At 38.5% G+C, this 23,682-nt stretch overlaps 1 protein-coding gene across 9 annotated transcripts in view; it reads right to left on the bottom strand.

Moving 5' to 3' along the window:
- The window catches only part of LOC149237610 (DNA gyrase subunit B, chloroplastic/mitochondrial-like), a 396,014-nt gene that overhangs the window by 102,997 nt on the left and 269,335 nt on the right, over positions 1-23,682 (bottom strand). For all 9 annotated transcript variants that reach the window (XM_089372714.1, XM_089372709.1, XM_089372710.1 and 6 more), the window contains one exon: positions 15,546-15,613. In XM_089372714.1, coding sequence (XP_089228840.1) covers positions 15,546-15,613 — 68 coding nt within the window. The remainder of the gene's footprint in view (positions 1-15,545; positions 15,614-23,682) is intronic.

The raw sequence follows: 23,682 nt of genomic DNA, 5'->3' as shown, positions 1-23,682 counted from the left end.
ACATCATAACAACTTCCATTACATCTAGGGTTTCAATGTTTCTTCCAAAGGTATGACATACCTTACTACAACATATAGCAAACCCTAGAAACAATTCAAACAAATATAGATCTACAAAGCATCTAACAACTTTTCAAAATTCATATGTTAGACTTCTCACTAGGGTTTCATAGAAATCCTAGATTTCATACAAAAGAATCATTCAAGACTCAAAACCAATGTTCCACCAAGGTTCCGGGACGAGGGGGCGAGGGAGCGAGGGGGCGCGGGAGCAGCCTATGCAAAAGCTCCCTACCATTTTTTAGGAAACGTGGGGGAGCGTCAAGGTCTTAAAAATTTATAAATATAAAATATAATTTATTAATTGAGTCCACTATGACAATTTGGTTTGAATTGAAAAGCTGCAAAGCATGATCATTGATATGAATATCATTTGACATTATCCAAATTTATAATATCATATAAAATAATAAATTTAAAATTCTAATTCAGCTTGGTCAAATTCTAATTTAGATTTTGGTCAGACAAAGGGAGAGCTTCAGCTTGATAAGGTAGCCACTGAATTCTGTGAAAAGGTAAATGAACAGATCAGGAACACTGCATTGGCAATAGAAGGGGCAACTACAATGGGTTGTCCAGCTGTATTGGATCCAACAGCTAGAAAGTTTGTTATATTATATATAATATAGACAATACACCATATGCTGAAAGAAGAGTTTTAGTTCCAGGAGAGATGAGAAGATCACATGAAAGAGTTTCTGACAGTTTACTATCAAATGACATTGACTGCAGGATGACCATCTGCGAACCAACTTGGGTGACCAACGATGGCATGGATAATTTGTCTACCTTATTAGAGAAATTCCATGCAATTCAAACTTCAAACTAGCAGTGTATTTCAGGGGTGAAAATAATTTTCAGACCTGAGAATTCAAGTTGAGCCACTGTGCTCTGTGTAAATTTTGTAACTGTATAAATTCATATATAACGACAGTTCCTGAGATTTCTTGTTGCCCATAGTATTTTGTCATGCTTGCAGTAAATGCATGTTAGTCTATAGTCCACCCAATTATTTCCCACATGACATAGGTGCTGCTTCCATAGTTTGTATGTCAAATGTCATGCAAATTAAAAACACAAACTGAATGTCTCATATTCTTTGCCTGTCACTCCAGTTATCTCCCCACTGTAATCCAACCATCACTTGAGAAAAAAAGGAGAAGTTTTAAAAGGGAAAATTCATGTATGTGTTATATGGTCCAGCAAATTTCCATGATACTAACCCTCTAAAATAATGCTTGTTGAAACCAAAAGACAGCACAAGATGTTATCCCCATACAGAACATGAGTAGCCTTGTACCACTTTAGGTCTATTAAATCATAAACTATAAGCAAGGCCATTTTTTTGGGAGCGTGGGGAAACGTCCCCTCAGGGAAGGGAAACGTTTCCCTGGCACGTCCCCTCGAGTTTCCTCCATTTTGGGAGCGTGGGGAAACGTCCCCTACTCGTCCCCAAGTCCCTGGAGCGCGGGGGAGCGAGGAAACTAGACCCCTAGGGGGGGGGCGAGTCCCCGTGGAACACTGCTCAAAACCAATCACAGCTTAGTTATTAATATGACCAGCTTCCACTAGGGTTAGTTGCAAACCCTAGATTTTCAATCAAACATCAATCCCAACTAAAACTCAGATTTCAATAGTCTTACACAAATCTCATATTGTCATCATTTATCAGTGATTTTCACTTCTACTAAGGTTTAACTCCAAAACCCTAGAATTTCACAAATATTATCATCCTAGAAAGACAAATTTTGACTACGGCTTGTTCCGAAATCCTAGGATTCATGACCACTGACAAACAGGGCAACTCACACATCTAGGAGTTCATCATCATGAATAGGCATTTCATATCATGTGTTAGTCAAAACCGAACTTCATAAATATCAATACACAACAAACTTGACTAGACTGGGGTTTGATCAAACAAACACACACATACCAAGGAAATCACTTCTAAGACATTATAAGGGTCTTGCTTGCACATTCCACCAAACCCTAATGAGTTAGGCTTTCAATGTAGAAACATAGCAAACTCTACATTACCAATATTTCAAAGGTTCGGGATTTTAGACTTTATCATTCAATCCTAAAAAGTTAGTTCTTCCTATCATACCAAAATCCCAAACATGACATTATCAACAAAAACTTCAAATAGCATTTTTTAATAACTCTAAGCAGTTTATGGTTTCAGTCATTCACATCAGCAAACCCTTAGGTTAGGGTTTTCCAGAACCTGTCTAGGGTTCTACAAAATCAGTTAAGAATATGAGTGGGGTGGGTAGCTTTATCAAGTGATGAATCACCCAAAACAAGAATCATTATGATTCAATATAGCTAGACATATGCAATCAATTCCTTAGAAGTGTATTCCCCACCATTGTCAAACCTTAGAGTTTTTATCTTTCTTTTGGTTAGGGTTTCCATTTCGGCCCTAAACTCCTTGAACTTATCAAATACTTCATCTTTTGTTTTGAGGAGGTGGAGCAATGTCCTTCTAGAATGGTCATCAATGAATGTTGCATAGTAGAGATGACCTTCAAATGATTAGTCAAACATGGGCCCATACACATCGGAATGGACAAGGTCTAATATCTCTTTAGACCTAGTTTCACTATTATGAAATGGCTTTCTTGTATGTTTTCCCAAAGAGCATCCCTTGCACACACCTTCATGGTCCAACTTCATATTACAAATACCATGAATTAGTTAAGTAAGAGTAGGGATGACTTTATAATGTAGATGACCATACCTCCTATGCCATAGCTCAATGGGACTTATTTCCATATGAACCAAAGCTTGAGGAGGTGGTGTAATGACTCTATAAAGACTTCCTTCATGAACTCCAATAACCCTAGCTTTATCAATGCTAGAGTCTTTTCCCCAAACCAATACTTTTCCATCAACAAAAGAAATCATTTCCCCTTTATCTTCTAAACAAGAAATAGAAAGAAAATTCTTTTTCAAACCTGGAACATATAGAATGTTGTTGAGATGCAGCTTTGATCCATTATCCAGCTTCAACGATGTTGATCCCAGGCCTCTAACAACATAGCTTTTGTTGTCACCTAATTCCACTGCATGAGAAGATGGCTCCTTTGATAGTGTATGAAGTTGTTTACTTTCACCTGTCATGTGTCTCGATGCTCCATTATCAATGATCCATGCATTGTCATCATTAAGAGAACCTGTAAGAGCAGCCAACAATCCTTGACTTTTGACCTTGTTAAACAAGTAGTAGATAACCATCTTGATCCAACTTCCAACAGTGTTGATACCCATCCTTATGTAGTTCATCATAGAGGGAGAATCCATGCCAACAAAGTGATCTTCGACTTTTTCTGACCTTAGCTTTGATTCCATGTTGGAAAATCAAAATAGTTATATTAGGGTTTGATTCTCCTTTCTTGATAATTACTTGTGAGTTTGTTGGCTTCTTTTACTTCTTTATTATCTTATCTTTCATCAAGCAATTACCATATTATATGTGTATGAAGATCACAAAACAAGAGACACAAGATGTAGGCATTATGCTAGGGCAAAACCAACCTCGAGGGGAAAACCTAGTCAAGAAATTCTTCCTATCAATAGTATTCTTTGAGACTCTTTATCCTAGACAAAGACCAGACCTTCCCTCCACACCAAGTCAGCCCCCCAGATCTTCGACCACTTTCCAGCAACTTCGACTAGGCAGTAGCTTCTGGTATCAAGCAGCTTCTGGCAACAGTGAAACTTGGAAGACTTCGATCTCCCAATCTAGGGCACAAAACAGAGAGAGAGAGGCACCAAAAGTTCGATTTTCTTCCTCTCCTTAGACTTCCCCAAACTTGCACTTCCTTTGGCTTCCTGGCAACAAACTTCGTACTTCCCCAGCTACTCTTGAGATATCGAACTAGCTTGAGATGTGATACTCCAAATGACTTCAACTAGATTGTATGTATAGGCTTCTTGTGGGTCGAATAGGTATCCTTAGGCCGACTTGATCTCTTCTAGGCCGCCTTGGTGTGGAGGATACATAAATCATATTTGACTCATTACTAAACCTTTTTACATGATTCAAAAACCCAAGAAGGGTTTCTTTGAATGTACAATAACTCTATAAACTCAATGTTAATCCTGGGAGTTCACAACTGGGACTTTTACTAATATAATGATGACCCAAGTATGAAATCCATGCTTTAATAAGTCATGGTTACAATAATAAAAATCCTTTTCTTTATTCTTTTGACAAGTACATTTCATGATGACTCAAGTACATTAATGAAGATCGAACATAGTTACATTTTCCAACACAAGTTGCTACTCCTTTTTGACTTTTTGATGTAGTTATTACTACAATCCCTCTAACTCAGCATCCATTGTTGCCACTTCTTGAATAGTTCCAAAATACTTAACACTGCTTGAAGATATCTTCTCACAGGTTCCTCTGATGTAAGTCTTTTTGTAGCTCTTACGACAACTTTGGCCCTCTAGTTAGGGCTTCTTATAATCACTGAATTTGAGTTATAAAAACAAGGCCAAATGCCTTTCCAAAAAATCGACCTTCTATCTTCTTCAAGGTAGTCATTTATGCATTGGATTGTAGGATTGCTCATAAGCCACTATGGTACAACTTGTCCTTCTCTGGAATGTGATTGCTAGTCTCGGATTTTTGTGTCAATACAGCATAAACTCTGAGGCCTAGGGTGAGTCTTCAAGTAATCCTCTTGGATCTCCTTCAGAATAAACTGTTTGCCATGAAGATTGATTTTCAGCCTTAAAAAGCACTTCATAACCCTCGGTCCAATAGCCCAGAACTGTGGTTTTATTTTAGAGTTTTATTCTCACTATATCTTGCACAATAATAGCCCAGAAATGGTCGTCTTTTGCTTGGTTCTTGTAGATGGCTCAATCTTCAAGACAAAAATAATCCCTTTGCTAGACTTGAAACCCTTTTGATTCCAAACAATAGTGATCTTCGAGTTGCCTATGCCTTCGACCTTGCTCTAATACCATGTTGAGAAATCCATTAGGGCAGAATTAGGGAAACTTTTAATTTGATTTTTCTTTTCTTGACAGTTATTTGTGATATTATATTCTTCCTCTTAATTATGGTTATGTTCTTATCATCAAATAAACGCCAATCACAATCATAAACGCATGAACACAATCCATAAGCTTCAAGCCAGGGCTAAACCCCTCCAAGGGGAAAACCCAGAAAGAATTTATCTTCTTATAGAATCAATTCAAATGAGGCTTCCAAGACCCAAAATAGAAGACCAAGACTTCACTAAGAACCAAGCCAACCACCAATACTTCTCCTTCAACACAAGAACAAAATCTTCCAAGAGCAATGAAGCAAACAAAGGCTCTTCTAGCCTCTCGACTATCCACTAAGGAGTTGTAACACCTTCTGCAATTTTCGGATCTATGGACAACCCTAGCATACTTTGTACGTGTGAGTTGTAGCAGAGATATTTTAGAGATCTGAATTCTTCTAGGGCTTGGCACTCTTCTTTCTAGACTTCTTCTAGCCTTCTAAGACCTTCGTTCTTCCTTTCTAACCGCAACTCGAACTCAAGAATTGTGTGCTTGATGATGATCAAATGAGGTCAAAGTTCTTCCTTTATATAGCCTCTCCGAGAGGCTCGAATAGGCCTCTCTAGGCCGACTTGGTCTTGGTAGCCTTCTAGACACAAAATATATTTTCTTCTCTTGATACTAATGCCTGAATGGGTCTTTTACAATGTGACCGGACTCTTTGACTCATGTAAACCCTAGGAGCATTAAATGAATGCTTGACCTAATGACAAATAACTTGAGCATGAAACCCATGCTTAACAATAATTTTCTTTCCCTTCTTTTACACTTTTAAATTAAATATACAATGATATAAGTACATAGACAATTATGAAGACCGATCATAGTTACATTTTCAATAAACCCCACAATGAAGAAAATGCAACAATCCTCCTCTTAAAGAATCAAATCAAAATGAGATATCGAATACCATGACCAAGACAAAAATTGCCACAAAAAATGTCAAATCAAACCCTCATCCAAGTCACCTCCAATTGAAAAGTGTAGCTAGGTTCAGCCTTCATAATGTCTAATGTAATCATAATTTATGTATTTGATAAAAAGAGAAAAAGAAATTTTATTATTATTATTTTGAAGCATGAGTTTCCTATTCAAGGTCATTTTATTTATAGGTCAAGCACACATTGAGTGCTTATAGGGCTTTGTCATAAAGTCTAGGAGTCAATTGAGTCATTGTAATATGTAAGACCCATTTGGGAATTTTGTATTATGTAAAAAGAAATTCATTTGAGTCATAAAAGTCCCTCCAAGACAAGTCAACCTAGTTGCAACAAGTCAGCCTACATGAAAGATCAAGTTGGCCTCATGGAGGGAATTCCTACCCCTAGAAAGCCTATATATAAGAGGCATTCAACCTACATTGAAGAACACACACAAGACATATGAAGAAGCAAGAAAAGAAGTTCGATCTTAAAATAAGAAGTCCTAAGGAAAGCGAAGTTCAAGACAGAAGCTCCAGTCGAAGTTTTTGGGTCTCTCTCTCTCTCTTTCTCTCGCTCTCACCCTCTCTCATGTGCAACGAAATCTGAAACTACTAAGTCAAAGTAGGTGGAGATGTTGTTGGGGTCGAAGTTGTTGGAAAAGTTGTTAGGATCGAAGTTGTTGGAGAGGTTGTTTGGATCGAAGTTGCTTGAAAAGTTGTTGGGGTCGATGTTATTGGAGAAGTTGTTGGGGTGGAAATTGCTAGAGAAGTTGTTGGGATCGAAGTTCCTGCAGAAGTTGTTCGGGTTTAAGTTGCTAAAAAAGTTGTGGGGGTCAAAGTTGTTAGAAAAGTTGTTGGAAGGTCAAAGTTTGTTGTTGTAAGCTGTGTAAAGAAAGCTCATCAAGAAGGAAGGTTGACTTGGTCTTGGAGGGGTCTTTGTCAAGGGTCATGGATCTTGGAATTTGTCAATTGATGTTCTATAAGAAGAAAAGAGTTCTTGTGGGTTTTCCTCTCAAGAGAATAGGTTTTGGCCCTAACTTATAGCCTACATTTTTTGTCCTCTTCTCTATTTGATCTTCTTAGTCTAGTAGTTGTTTGATGATAAGAACATAATAGTAATCAAGTGAAAGAGGAAGCTAATCAACTAAAGTAAAAATATATCACAAGCAGGTATCAAAGTAAGAGAAATCACCTAATTAAGTTGCCCCTAGATTTTTCAACAAGGTATCAGCGTTAAGGTTACTACAACAAGGAAAGGTAGCATGGAGAAGATCATCCAATTGAAGAAGAATACACAAGGTCAAGCACAAGGAGATCATCAAGGAGAACTAAGAAGCATCAAAGACATCAAATCATCAAGAGCATCAAGGAGGAGTACATATCACATCACAAGGACAAGGATCACATCATCACAAGAAAAAGAAGACCTCAAAGACCTAACCAATGTTACACGAAGCGGAGACGAAGCAGGGACGCGGAAGCGTCATTTTCCAAAAATCTAGGAAGCGAAGTGCCTTCGGAAGAGTCTGCTATAGATATATATATATATATATATATATATATATATATATTTATTTATTTACTTTTGCATTTCTACTCAAAACAAACATCCCAAACAGGCGGAAGCATCCAGGAAGCATCCAAAACAAGCGGAAGTGTCCAGGAAGCGTCCAAAACAGGAGGAAGTGTGCTTGCGAATTTTGGAAGCGCGCTTCCAAGGACGCTTCCTGGACGCATCCGCATGGGACGCGCTTCGAGCCTTGGAAATGGGGGGGGACGCTTCCTGCAACATTGGACCTAACTCCATTCAAAGAAGGACTCTATCATTTGAAGCATCTTGAAAAGTTTCCACATTCTACACTCTACATCCAAGGAAAGCTAGAAGAGCTTTTCATCATCAAAGAACTCAAAATTATCTCCCTTACATTAGAAGAAGAACGAAGACATCATCAAGGAAGCAATCATCTTCAACAAGGCATCTTCAATTATGAAAATTATCAAGAAGGCATCAAGTTGAAGATATCATCATCAAAGGAGCATCTTCACTTGACAAAGTAAGTATTTTATATTTTTATGTCTCAAACCTCAAATCAAATGACTTCATTCTACAAGAAGAACAATAAATAGGTTGGGACCTCGAATTACCTTGCATGGAAGAAGAGAATCGATCTAATTCTCATGGAGAATGATGTTACTGAATATGTAAAGGGCTCAGTCAAAGGAAGTCAAATTCGGCCTCCTTAACTAGTCAAATAGCAGTCAAAAAGTCATCCAAACAACAGTCAAACTTGGTCAACTGAAGTCAAGTTCTTTGTTGAAACAGGCCTGCGGTCAACACAGTTCAAAGTGCCCAAAAATTCTCAGCTTCTGTGCCAAACAGTATGGCCTGCCAAAAACGAAATTTTCCCACAAAAATCGCGGTCAAAGGACAAGTCAAAGTGCCTGATCAAAGTTAGTCAAACCCTGCAACAGCGCTGAAATTTTGAACCTATAATCTGCCCAGGGTATTTGTCCTCCTTGCCACACATGTGAGAGAAAGGTATGCCCAATAGTTGTATGAACCAATTAGAGAAGGAGAGAGAAGAATGTGTGAGTGAATGAGTTGCCAAATGAGGTTGGAGGTCACTCTTATTTATACAAGTCGTTGAGGGTGAAGTGACATGTCTCTTGGGCTTCATGAGCCTACATGATGATGTGGTCGACCTTGACAATTTGCACATGTGGGCATAAATTCAAAAGAGGAATTCAACGCAATCATCATCTCCATCAAATGAGAAGTCCAAAGTGGAATTTGGCGCTAGTTACCAATTTTAACATTCCCTGCCAATCCATCCATCATCATTGATCATCATGCCATCCTATCATCATGAACCATCTTTGTATCTCGTCTCAACTCTGTTGAACACTGATATAGATAATGAAGAAGAATCGAATGAGAGTAAGTCACAAGACCTTACCACTCTCCACTGGCAAAAGTCAGTGCAAGGGTAGAACCCCAATAAAACTTGATCCTAGATCAAGTTGTTAAACACCACGCATTATAGACATAGGGACTACGGCAGTACAATATGCGTCCCTATCCACTTTTCTGAACTCATTCACCAGATGACAGGTACTTCCCATGAGTCCCAAACTACATGGGTAGGATATATGTTGGGGCATCCGCAGGAGAATGTGTACCACTCATCCTGCTCATATGACATAGGAGATGGTGAACCACTCATCCTATGCACGTATCATCAATCATAGGGGAGGGTGAACCACTCACTGTGTACACAACGCAACTATAGGGGCAAGTGAACCACTCACCCTATGGTCGTTCATTGCTCCAAGAAGTACCCCAAGACCCCCAGGAGCTCCCAGAGCTCAATGTCCAAACTCAATCAAGACACTCATGGGAGGGTCCTTCCACGACTCCAAGTCTCTCTAGGAAGGCTAAGAATTTGACCTTCCCCAAGGGCTTCGTGAGGATGTCAGCAACCTGTTCATTGGTTTTGATGTGTTGGAGCCTTATTTCTCCATGTTGTACCATATCTTAGATAAAGTGGCACCCGATATCAATGTACTTGGAGCGATCATGGAACACGGGATTCTCTGAAAGGTGAATCCCACTTTGGTTGTCGCAATCAATCACGATGGTATCCAACATGTGCTCAAATAACTCACTGAAGAGCTTTCTCAACCAAACAACTTCACAACATTCCATACTAGTTGCAATATATTCGGCCTCGGCGGTGCTTAGATCAACCGATTTCTGCTTCCTATTCATCCATGAAATCGAGGCAGACCCCAATGAGAAGCAACATCTTGATGTGTTCTTTCGATCCACCACAATGCTAGCACAGTGAGCATCAATATATCCACGTAGCCTCAAATTCTTGGCAATGTATCTCAGCGCATAGTTGATTGTGCCACGAAGATATCTTAAGAGATTCTTAGCAACAATCCAATGTACTTGATGAGGCTACACCATAAATTGACTCAATGTATTCACACCGATGCATATGTCCGGATGGGAGTTTACCAAGAACATCAGGGCCCCCACAAGTTGTCGATACTCGAAAGGTTTGCCAATTCAGGCCCAGCAGCACTTCTACGTAGCTTCTTGAAGTTGAGTTCCATCAGAGTAGACACAAATTTGCAATCCACCATCCCACATCTCTCTAGTAGCTTCACAATGTATTTTCCTTGAGAAAGGAAAATCTTGCCTGGCTTTTGCTAGACCTCCAGGCCTAGGAAGTAGTGCATCAATCTTAGTTCCTTCATCTCAAACTCAGAAGTCAACTCCATCTTGCATTGAAAAATGAGAGGGTCTGCCCTAGTCAGAAAGAGATCATCGACATAAAGGACCAAAATGAGGGGCATGGCCTTTTCAACCTTGAAGTATACGTTAGGATCAGCATAGCTCCTTGTAAATCCAAGCTTCATAAGATAGTTATCAATCCTCTCATACCAAGCCCTAGAGGCTTGCTTCAACCCATAAAGGGCTTTCTTCAACCTGCATACATATATCCTTCGATCCTGTACTTCGAACCCCTAAGGTTGTTCCAAGTAGACTTCCTCCTTAAGCGAGCCATGCAAGAAAGTAGTCTTAATGTTCATTTGATGTAGGCTCCATCCCTGAGTGGCAGCAAGAGCAATAATAGATTGGATAGTGGTATATCGAGCAATTGGTGCAAATATCTCGTCATAGTCCACTCCTTCCTTTTTAGAGAAGCATTGAGCAATGGACCTGACCTTATATTTTTCAGCACTCCCATTAGCGTTGTGTTTAATTTTTTATAGCCATTTTGAGATGACCACAGACTTGTCCTTAGTTCTAGGCACCACGTCCCAGACATCATTATTCATGATAGATTCATATTCTTCATTCATTGCATCCTTCCAGACTTGGTGCTTTATAGCTTCTTCGAACGTGCATGGTTCAACTTGAACAAACTCATAGCATCCAAGTACCCTTGATACCTATTTGAATTCTTACTTTTGTGAAATGTCCCTCTTAGAGCAGTATGTTTTTCAGCATCCTCGAGAGTATTTTTGAGCTACAAAGGTGTTTTCCTTGAGGCAGAGGGATCACCAGCAGGTGGATCAATGGGATCCATCGGGCCTTCAACATCGGTCATAAGCTCATCCGATGGAGGTTCATCTTTTTTTTCCGCAACATCATCATCATCCTTCCTTGGGAGGGGAGGACTATGGCTTTAACAAGGGTAGTATCTTCATCAAAGGTGACATCACAGCTTACTTCCACATCTCTTTGACCAAGCACATAGATTATTTCACCATGATTGATTACTTACCTTTCTTCCCAGATACTTCCAACTTGTTTCTTTTCCTTTTAGGCACATGAAATACACGAGACAACCAAATATTCTAAATGAGAAACATCAGGTTTATTACCAGTGAAAACCTCCTCAAGTGTCTTGAAATACAATGCTTAGTGCGAGCTCCTATTTTGAACGTACACGACAGTGTTGGGAGCTTCTCCCCATAAAAAACCTCCTCGGGTGTCTTGAAATCCAATGCTTGATGCGGGCTCCTATCTTGAACATACACAGCAATGTTGGCAGCTTCTCCCCATAAGAACTTCAATAGACTTTCATCATGGAGCATGGCATGGGTGGCTTCCATGATTGTTCGATTCTTCCTTTCACCAACTCCATTTTTATCAGGAGTGTATGGAACAATTGTCTCCCTCTTAATGCCAGCCTATCTGCAAAAGTCATTGAATTCATTTGATTCATATTCAGTTCCATTGTCGGTCCTCAATATCTTGATCTTCTTTTCCGTTTGATTTTCCACCAATGGTTTGAAAGAACAGAACCAATTGAACACTTCATCCTTCTTCTTTAAGAAATAGATACATGTTTTGAGTGAGAAGTCATCTACAAAGATTGCGTAATATAAGTATCCTCCCAACGATGTTACAAGCAATATACCAAATAGATAGGAATGGACCAATTTAACAATATTGGTATTCTTGCTTTCACCAGAAGGGAATGGTCCCCTTGTAAGTTTCCCAACTACACAACCCTGACAAACACCTTCATGGTTCATATTGAATTTGGGCATACATGTAACCATCTTCCTTACCCCAGCTAAGGCTTTATAATGTAAGTGAGAAAATCTTCGGTGCCATAATTCACATTGTAGAGAAGTAAGCTCCCAAAGGACTTCCTCCAACTTGATAGAGACCATCTAACCTAAATCCAAGAGTAAATGCATCTTTAAGGTTTCTTTGCCAAATTCATACCTTTCCATCAATGGTCAAAGCACCTCTTCTTGATCTTGGTCAAAGGTTGCCAAACTCGGCCTTCTTAGCTGGTCAAAGTCAGCCCAAAATAGTCCCAAAACAATCAGTCAAAATTGGTCAAAGTTTGCACTTTTTTGCTATGGTCAATGCGCTGGTCACCCAACCCAGAAAATCTCGGTTCCTATGCCAATAAATGTGGCCTGCTAAGCAAGAAATTCTCCCTGAAAATCGAAGTCAAAAGGTGTCAAGAAAGTCAAAGTCAACATTGGTCAAACCCTGCATCAGATCTGAAATTCATCCTCTTTTAGCCACACATGTGAGAAGAAGAGTTGCCCAATGAGTTGTACAAACCAATCATATGAGAGAGAAGAATGAGTTGAGTTGATGAGGTGCCAAATGAGGTTCAAGGTCACTCTTATTTATATAAATCCATGTGGGCGAAAAGACACGTCTTTTAGGCTTCATGAGCCTACATGATGGTGTAGTCGACCTTGACAATTTATACATGTGTGGGATTTACTATAAAAATGCATTTCTCCTTGTCCAAATTTAGTGATCTTTAGGTCGATTTTGGTCCTCACGGAAAGAGGAATTCAGTGCAATAATTATATCCATCAAATGAGTAGTCCAAAGTGGAATTTGGCCCTAGTTTCCAACTTTAACAGTGTTCCATATGTTATCCAATGCAAGGCATGAAATGAATGTTCCCAGTGAATGAATGTCTTTGAATTCTTCATGAAACTTCATTATATCTTGAAGAGGGTAAATGTTTGAAATTGGTACATAGGGCATCGATTTCGAGCCTCCTTAGAAGACGTTTTATCTTATCTTAAGCATCTCAAGACTCCATTTACCAAAGGACTAGGCACTAGTCCAACAATTTCGGTGATCAAAATCCTCTTTCTCCATATTTTCTCCTCCTAAATTTCAGTCCCCTAAAAGTAGGGCGGAAATATAGGGCTTGCAGAGAAATTTTAGGGAGGTGATTTTTTCGCGAATTTGAGGGTCAAAGCATCAAGCTCAAGGTCTAGGCTACCTATGATCGAAGTTTAGTGGGCATCCACTCGAGTTTCATCCATAAAATCTCCTGCCATAGGTGTTACTCCAAGAGGGAAAACCTAGGTCTATCTCTCTCACCTCGGGGAGTTCTTTGCGAGTTGTATGAGCTCGGTATTCATTGGAATAACTCATAACAAACCTTTTCTTCTCTCGGGACTTGACCTTGTGAATACGTGTTACCATCGAGAAAACTCAAAACCCTAGGTCTTGTACCTTCTTTTCTAGGGTTTCTCTTAGAGAGTGGTTTTCTTCTTTGAAGCCTCGTACCTTTATTGAGCCTCTCTTTGAATGAGCTCTAGCTCCATCACCTTGAACCAGTGTTGAAAATATCGGTATCGGCAAAATATCGGCGAGGGTCCAGAAAATATCTTATCGGCAATATCGGCAAAAATATCGGCAAAATATCGGCAAATATCGGCAAGCATAAAAAATAATTTTTTCAAATTTTTAAATATAGCCGATATTTTGCCGATATTTTCAAAATATCGCGATATTTTGCCGATATTTTCCGATATTTGCCGATATTTTGAAAATATCGCGATATTTTCAAAACAGAAAATATCGCGATATTTTCTCGGCGATATATCGTTTTGCCGAAAATATCGCGATATTTCCGAATATCGCCGATATATCGCCGATATTATCAACAGTGCCTTGAACCTTCAAACCTAGAATATCTATTATAGGTGATCACAATCATACCAAGACTCCTCCCATCAGTGAAAGTCTATAAAACGCAGGGTACCTTGTTGTGGTGACAGTGGGTCATTGTCCTATTGTTGTCACTTAGTTTAGAAGTTGTCCCATAGGTTTTCCCCCATTAGGGCCCTGCTAGATTGTGTGGTTATAGGTCCAACCCATTTCAGGGCCATACCAATCCAGTTGAGGGTTGCAACTTCGAAAAGGCGGCTTCTATACAAACCAGACTTAAATTGCCGAACTGGCTGATTCCATACGTTTGCAACTAAGGCACTTAAAAAATCAAATGTGTATAATAGAAAACAATAAAATGTTAAAACTGAAGGCCAAAAATCTAGCCATTAATGGTCAGTATTAAATTCATAAATGTGAATATTGTTTGACATTCTCCTTTATTTTTCCTTTGTTTGGCATTTTCTTTATTTTTCCTTTTCTATCCTTCTACTTAAATTTTTCACAATAACGTTAATTGTTTCAAGATGTTTGAGAATGGTACCAACCTCAATGGACTTCACATGGAGAAAGTATAATTTTAGATCCCATTCAAGATTCAGCACACTTAACAATTTTCAATATCTATTAAGGTCAATCTAACCCTTCCTAGCTTCCCCACCTCTAGATCTTTGATCTAGAGTGCCTTGGTACTAATTGGGTGGTCTTTTGAGGGGAATTTGATCATTGTCCATGTACTTCTCTTCAAATTTTACAATCTGTAGTTACAGGGCAGCATCCAAATTTGTACTAAAACCCCACTACAACTGCTCTAAACTCAGAAATAACTTTAGAATTGGTTAGAAAAATTTCTGTACACTCATTTTCACTACTTATATGTTATATCTTGTACATTTGAGTGTACCATTTTGTTGGTTTTAAGTTTAAGTTTCAGATTTACACACAGAAAACCAGTAGGAAGGCCAATAATTAACTCCTGCCCCTCACCATTTGACCCCAAAGAAGGCATTGGTCTTATCGTGGTTGATTGGAGTATTAGTTGGCAACCCTCCCTTAGCATTTTCAGGGAAAGTTGGGTTTAAAGAGTGGGGGTTTCAGCCAAGGTGACAATGTGCCCCTATCCTCTGTCGCCCATTTTAGCAGGCTGCATAGACCTTTGCAGCCCTGCTAATCATATCAGTAATAGTGCCAAACATGTGTCATAGCATGCCACGCGTTCAACAAGCAGGATACTAACATGGAGCCCCCAAGAGATGTGCCCTGCTACTTGGGCAGTAAGGCTAAATGTTTGATTTGAAGTCAAGTAAACACTCCTTAATTGTTTTTTTCTCCTTTAAAATCATTGATTTAATCCCTTAGCTCTATATTCAAAAGGAACAGTGAACTATATATATGGACTTATTATATTGAATATACATTTAAAATTTGAATGCAAGATTTATTAAAGCCATTTCACCAAAGAATGTTTTCAAACATGTCAAGGTACCAACAATCCAAGATCTGAGTATAAAGATTAAAAAGTATGACCTGAAATCGCCTATCTCGTCCTTGTTTTGCACTACCTCCTGCCGATTCTCCTTCCACTATAAAAATCTCTGGAAATTCAAGATATCACAAAAAAATTAGTATGTGAAAATATGAAAATTTGGAGGATCAATTAAGAGTAAGACTACCAAGCATTCATCTTAAATTGCTCTTTTGAATTTACTAATTTCACCACAACCGAAGTTGTCAACAAAGGACAAGTACCATATATACATCTATCATAATACAAATTGAGAGATACCTAGAACGATTTATTTTAAGGAAATTAAAAGGTTAACTCATAGCTAGGTTATGTGAAAACAAATAGAATGTGATACAAAGATAGGGGAAAGAAACATTGTTAAGAAGGATGTCCGCAGTGGTAAATCAAGTAAGCTTACTTCACAAAGTCCCAGGTTCAAACCCCACAAAAACATGCTATCATGTTAATGTAGACAATTCTTGTGATATCTCTCATTCTTTAAGATTAGGTAGATTGTTCTAGGAAATGTTTCTCAATTGATGAGGCCAAGTGCACGATTTAAGTTTTTTTGGCCCAACCAATACTCCTCAATAGTGGCATCTAAGTCAAAGGCAGAGCCAACTTTTAAACAAAGGACCATTTATCAACCAAAACAAATAGACAAAAACTTTGCTTGTTGAACCATTGTTGCAAGTGTCATTCAAGGTCATAATAATGGTATCACCTATCCAAACCAATCAACAACATTGCTAGAATTCTTGAAAAAACACATAAAGGATAGGACAAGCTACAAACTTAATAATGTGCAATAAAAGATCCATGAAATTTAAAAAAAAAATATGCATGTGCCTTGGTATTGTACCCATAAGATAGCCATTGTCTCCTTTTCCCTCTCCTCTTTTTTTTATACAACCATATGTTATCATCATAGCAACACACTATCCATCACTCTGCTAGCAAGAAACCCACAAGGAAAGCAAAACTAGGACTAGATGCCAATGTAAGATCAATATTAAGTCATACCCATGTTGAATGCCATAATAGCTAATAACTGCTTAAAATAAACAACAATCCATCTAACAACGGTCATACATGTTATTTGAATTAACTGGCTTCTCACCTAAATCTCCCAATTTTGAGTTGTTCATATTCAGAAAGTCAGTTATATAAGTTTGACTAGGATATGACTAATATGTAGTTGACTAATAAGTATGTGAAAGAAACGTTGGGTTTGGGAGTTCATGGTCTTAGTACAATAGTCTTAGACACAGTGATGTACATAAACAGAAAATTTAGTCATACAGAAATAATTTGTCTTACAAATAATTTTGTTTCTCATTGACTATTACTTGTGATATTTATTTTTTATTCTTATTAGCTTTCTTTATGTTCTTTATCTTCTTCTCATCAAGCAATCATCAAATCAAAAGCATGAAGATCAATGACACAAGAAGTTGGCACTCAGAGTCTCAGCCAAGGCTTAAACCTAGTGTTGCAGGAACCGTCCCCCCCAACAAGGTTTTGGAGGCAGAACCACCACCAATCCTTCGGCGGAACCGCGCATTCGATTTCGCCTTTTGTTGGCGATTCCTGGAAATTTGGATCCGTGGGGACCCAATCCATGGTTCCTGCTGCCCGATCCACAGATCCGGAAAGGATCATGTGTGGATCCGTGGAGGTTTGGGCATGTATCCACCATGGATCGCGAGCAGATCTGAGAGAACGTGGATGGTTCACACGGTTATGCAAGGCTTTTATTGTTTTTTCTTGGATAGTTCACACGGTTCTCAACGCTCACCCTACATGTGCCAATGTAGCCCTCCAGAGGATTAGGGCCCCGTATAGGGAGACCAAACCCCAAATGGAAACCATTTGCAATCCTGGAAAAGATCCAATGCATACCCTAGCCTTCCAGTACAACAAGTCATTAGAGAAATCGAGTAAATGAGCTTACCTAATTATGGACCACATGTGGGGACTTCATAATGGCCTACCCTTCCACAATGGGCTTCAAGATGTGCCAATGTCTCCTAAACTTCAAATGGGTTGACCAAGCACCCTATTAGGTGGTCTCTACCTCTAAAGGGCATAATATAGTCAAGGTACATGCGTCAAAAGGTGGTGGCATGTGGCAGATAGGTGAATGAAATAGGGAATGAGAAGGGGCAGCCCTGGGTCACATGCTAGGGTACAAGGGTAGCTAACAAGAGGGAAGCCCACACTTGGGTTCCTAATATCTAGGAGGGAGCAATCGTGGTACATGAGGTGCCTTGGCCTCGATTTTCCCACCCTTCTTTTATGCATTTTTTCCTTTTTATGATTTTCTTTGATTAACTACTTGGGGCTCAGGGGTTAGAGCATGATGTATAAGATATAGCAATGAATTTCCCCCTTTAAGGTGGGGCGGTTCATCGCCCACCAGCTGTTGGGACAATCATGGGTTCCTATGTGATGAAGAAGGCTCTCATAGAACTTGTAGGAACCAAGGTGATGGTCATGATAATGGGGTAGAGCTCATGTATTGCATTTTTGCTCACGTGCTAGAATGTTTTTGTCCCGGGCATATTTTGCATTTTGTGGTACTTTTCCTCTTGAATGTGGCCATATATATGCTTTTAACTTTATTTTTAGCTACATTAACCTCTGGGCTTCATTCCAAGCCATGACCCAAGGTGTGGCCAAGGGGAAGGGCCAAGTTGACCCTATGTGGACCCAATGGAGCAATGTGGACCCAGGCAGGAAAAATGATGGATGGGGCAATAATGACTGGAAAGAGGGTAATTGAAGTTTCCTGTGAAATACCATCCCTGAAACCAAATGGTCAGTAAAAGAAATCCCACGGGACAAGAATCCAAGGTTAATTCCTAGAAGGGGTTTAGGGGAAAAAGCACAGACCTAACCCATTCTTTCCGCTGAATCCCCACATTAATTCATGCCTAGAAGTGTCCATGATAAGCAAACTACAATACTCAATTTCAAAAAGACAAGGCATACCTTTAGATTCGAGAGGCTCGCCTACAAACATACGATCATCGCATATCGGCAAGGGACAACATGGCTGGCTCAGATGGCGGAGAAAATGGCACAATGAACTAGCTGATAGCTGTAAGGGGCTATTAGATTCTGACTGAGGACCATCTTCGAGAAACAAATTCTCCTAAGGATATTACCCATAAAATGGTTGGTAACAGGAATAATTTAAGCTATTTGGCTAAATTATTTTATTACAAATCACTTGGTCTATACTAGATCATATTGTGTCGCAGAATTGGGTAATTATTTTGAGGGTCTATAACGAATGTATTCCCCCTTTGAAGTTTGAATTATTTGTAATATTTGATGTAAAAAATATTTGAGTGCATGATCCTTCATATTTAGACACCATGGCTAAAGTATTTGAGAGTGGAAAAAATATTAATCCCCTCTTGTGTCAATTAATTAATTTTTCTGGCTAAATTAAAATTAAATCCTAAGCCAGAAAATTAATTAATTTAGAGTCAAAAATAATTATAGAGAAATTAAAATTTCTCCAAGTGGAAAATAATCAAAAAATTCGTGGGTCAAAGAAAAGTCAAATTTTGGAGGTCCCCCACCAAGGAAAAAATGGATATTTTAAGAAAAATTAAGCCTTTCGACCTTGGTGGTTAAGTCAAAGTCAAACTTTTGAGGAAATTAATCCAAAATATTAATTTTTGGATTAATAAAAAAAAAAAATTAAGTCAAATTTGAATTTTTCCTCAAAATAAATATTTTCAATAGCAGAGATTAAAAGATGATCAAATTATTATCAACAGTTGAGATTATTTTGATGGGGATCAAGCCAACTAGTCGTTATTTTCCACTTGGAGGATTTCTCTATAAATAGAAGTCATTTTGCTTCTCATAGCATGATGATCTTGGGCTATTTTCTAGATGATGTAAATTTGTAACGTTGGTGTCAAGCCATTTCTCTGCTCAGAACGTTTTAATATCATAATAGAAAGACTTTGAGGTTCAGTTCATGGTGTTCTTGTTCCATTGATCTTGTGTACGTGCTAGTTATGTGTTAATCCTATATTGTGTTGAATTGTTATATCATTCGTTATTTCATTTGTCGGTCATAAGACATTCTATTGGTAAAATTAACTTTTATCTTAGGTGATATGATTCAAGTACACTAGCCCTTGGGCTCCAAGTTCACAGAATTTGGGAAAGAGCCAACTATCTTTGGGTTCTAGGATTTTTATATGGTATTCTAACTTTGCAGAAAGGTGTGTGGCCAATATTCCAATCTTTCAAAAGAAAAAATTATCAACTGCTATGGTTCAAGATTTATTTCTCAAAAATTAAATTTTCAAGCATTGTATATTTGTAAATACTTGGTAAATAATTTTGTAGAATAATTTTGTAAATTATTTCTAACCCTTGTTTTACAACAATTCGGGTTTTGGGGTTTTTCAATTTTTTGTATATATTTGGTTTTGGGAAAAATTTTATTTTATTTGTGCAAGTAAATTCTCAAGCTATATCAAAATTTTGTGAGCGTTTCTCTCACCCAAGTGAGAAATCTAGCCCTTTTAGAAGAAATCGTTGGGGTTTTGAGGCAGATCTAGGCCTATGAAGGCAAGATCTAGCCTCTGGTTACCCTCCAAGCTCAATGCACAAGCATGAAGGGAAGTTGCTAGCCCTCAAAGACGAATTTTCGGCATTTTGGGGTGATTTTTGAAGATCTGGGTCAATTTTTTTATTTTGCAAGGGATTCGAAATATTTTTAGGCCTTCTAGGCCTAGCGAAGCCCTCTCATACCCCTGTAGCAGCCTCCTCTGCCCTTCGTGTTGAATCACAAGTGTAACTTGGCCTTCTAGGCCTTGTCGTGGCCTCTTTGGCCCTTGTCGTCAACCCAAGAGGGTTGTTAACCCTTATCGCAGGCCTCCCAAGGCCTTAGGCTCCTCTTTGCTCACCTTATCCTCCCTTCGTGAGTAGTCTCCCTCTCTATGTGAGCCTCCTCTCTCCTTCGTTGCCTTCCTTTCCCCTCTTGGCAAGCCTAGTCACCCTTGCAGCAACCTCTAGTAGGGTTGCCTTAGGTGTCGCGGTCCCTTTTCTGCCCTAACCTAGGCCTACAAGGCATCTCCCTCAAGTCGTTTCCCTCTCCCTTTTAGAAAATCAAAAAGGCAGAAAGATTTTCTTATATTGATAATTACTTGTGATATGCTTATGTTCTTTATTATGTTCTTCTTTTATCTTCTTTCCATCAAGCGATTATGAAAGTAAAAAACATGAAGATCAAGGACACTATATGCAGGCACTCAGCCAGGGCTAAAACCCTTTTATAGGGGGAACCTAGTCAGAACTCTTCCTTCCGTAGATTCAAATCAAGATGACATAGACCAAGACCCTAGACCAATAGACCTTCCTCCTCCACCAAGTCAAGCTTCCAGTGTGAAACAACAACTTTCAATATTCTCCTTTTGTTCAGCAGTTATAGCCCAGCAACAACCTAGAAATTTCGACACCGGCTTCTTCAGACTTTCGGACCTGCCTGCACTTCTGAAATTTTCGGCCTGCCTGCGCTTTTCGGTCTCCCTACACTTCTCGGCCTGCCTACACTTCTCATCCTGCCTGCACTTCTAGAATTTGATTTTTCTTGTACTTCTGAAATTTTGCCTTGCTTTTATATATGTGTTTTTGCCCCTCAATTAGGCTGACTTGTCCTTATTTGAGGCTGACTTGGTGGAGGAGGCCTAAAAGACCTAATTTACATAAAAATAAATTTATTTCACGACAAATGAAGCCCAAGAAGGGTCTTTTACATTATGACATGGACAAGGACACTTGACATAACCCCTACCAACCTACAATGGAGGCATTGACCTATAAAAAATTGACCCGAGCATGAAACCCATGCTTTAATAAGTCTATTTCTTAAATAATAAAACATCATTTTTCTTTTATTTGATAAATAAATTACATCATGACTCAAATACAATTATGAAGACCGACACTAGTTACATTCTTCAACACTCCTAGCCCCTAGGCCTCATTCTAGCCCTAGTGTTCCCTCTTTTAGCCCCATTTTACCCTCATTTGCTTCACTTCTATCTCTGATTTGATGAATTTTGGATTTTTGTCACTAAAACTTTGTGGTTGCAGAGATATTTAAGAGATTTTTGAGCTAACAATTGTGGTTGTGGGAGGTCAACTCATTGGAAAAAATTTGGGCAAGCAAACTAGCCATCCTCAAGGCCTAAAGGCCCATTGGTTTGCCTCCTAAAGCCTTATATTCCTCACTGTTTTACTTACAGCCTCTGATCATTTTGTTTACAGTGGTAAAAAATACATGAAAATGACAACAAACTAACTAATAAATCACTATAACACATTGACAAGTCATTTACATCTATTGGGTAATCACTGTTTGGCATATATTTCAAGTTTTTGATGACTGTCACATTAGTTTAAAGGCATCATAAAGTCTCATCATATATCACAGTGGCATATGAAAAGGTCCTAAACTCATTGAGCATTCATCTCTTGATTTCCCTTGCATCATTGTTTATAGTCTTGTGTTGGCAAAGTGGTTTAATTAGGCTGTCTATCTAGTTCTCCCTTGGCTGCTTCATTTGCATTCTTGCATACATTATCCTCTTGCATTCATAAGCATCTCACTGTTTGCATTTTTTTCTTAAGTGCTCTCATTTAACCAAGATAAAGAGATAAGTGTTGGACTGATTTGACATATTTGGCATAAGATTAACTCACTTCTGTCATAAAGTTTATTCCTCTAATGTCATTTGAGCATAAATTGCATAAGGGTTCTTACAAATTGATTAATGCTCTATTGTGGAAAGGATTGTTGGCATTGGTAACATTTGATTGTTAAGGAAAATTGACTATTGGTTTAGTGGTTACATTGTTTCCTAATAAGAGATCTAACATGTTGTCTCTTGTGAGCTTCATAAATCTAAAAGAACCATAATCTTGCAATTGTGTAATTCACTCCTAAAAGCACTTGAGTTCCATCTTGAATAATAGTAATCTCAAGAGTTGAATATCTTCTTTGAATGATTGATCTAAATTGGTTATTTAAAAGGAACATTGGATTTGGGCATCTTCACATTTATATTTATTTCGCAATCACTTGTTTCTTTACATTAGCATTGGAGATCTAATTGATATACATGGTATCTAATTGGCATTGCTAATGGTATTAAAAGGGCATTTAATCATTTAAATCGTTTATCTCTTGAGAAATTGTCTATTGAGTGCCTCGGGTAATTGTTCTAAGTGACATTGAGGATAACTGCTCTCTCTTATTGCCATTATTGTCATTGGATCCATTGTTCATGGTTAAATTGAATATCTATTGTGGATGATAAGATATCTAATTTTATCTTTGGCATATTGGTAATGTGTTGGTTATAATCTTGAAGAAGAATTGATCTTATCTTGTTTATCATTTGAGCAATTTGTCTATTGCTTATATTGGTTACATTTTCTAGCACTGTTGAATTTGAGCACTTTCTCTTGTGGATGAGTTTATCATTCATTTATTGTTAAGTACTTTGTTGTCATAGCTAAAGATCAATTGAAACTAAGTAGTTAAGGGACATTAAACAATCTCACCATAAGAAGCACTCAATCATCTTGCATTTGCATCCTAGGAATAGTCTTACATTAACTAACGAACCTCCAAGCATAAGCTTGGTTGATAGAAAGATAGGGCTACCCTTCATCTTGTAGCTTGCAAAGGATAGACCTGTTGACCTCTACCGGTCAACTACCCATGCAGTACACCCCCTTTTTCTTGCAAAGAAAGGGGCAGCACCTGATCAGCGTTTCCGTGCCATCCAGCAGTCATCAGCAGCTTGATCAATCTAATTGTAAACCCAGTCTGCATGTATTAATTGTAAATAATCTTAGCAGATATGAGTCGTGTATGTGAATTGCCTAGGTGGACCTAACTTTCTAGTGGTAATCTACGTCCCGGAAGGTTTTTCGTCTCACCGATCCATGGATCGGCAGAGTTTTCCTTCAAACCTGACCCCAAAGCCGGGATGGATTTTGTCATTAGAACTTTAGGAGAATCCTAGTGTGTTGATCTGCTAGATTATAGTTGTGTCGCAGAACTGGGTGATTTGTGAGGGTCTGTATTAAGTGGGTTTGTCCCCTTAAGATGTA

Source organism: Pinus tabuliformis, chromosome 8 (genome assembly GCF_031772625.1).
Source record: "Pinus tabuliformis cultivar Carrire ecotype Pingquan chromosome 8, CPIR1, whole genome shotgun sequence".
NCBI lineage: Eukaryota > Viridiplantae > Streptophyta > Pinopsida > Pinales > Pinaceae > Pinus > Pinus tabuliformis.
The sequence above is the reverse complement of the archived record's forward strand: the minus strand, read 5'-3'. Positions and strand labels throughout refer to the sequence as shown.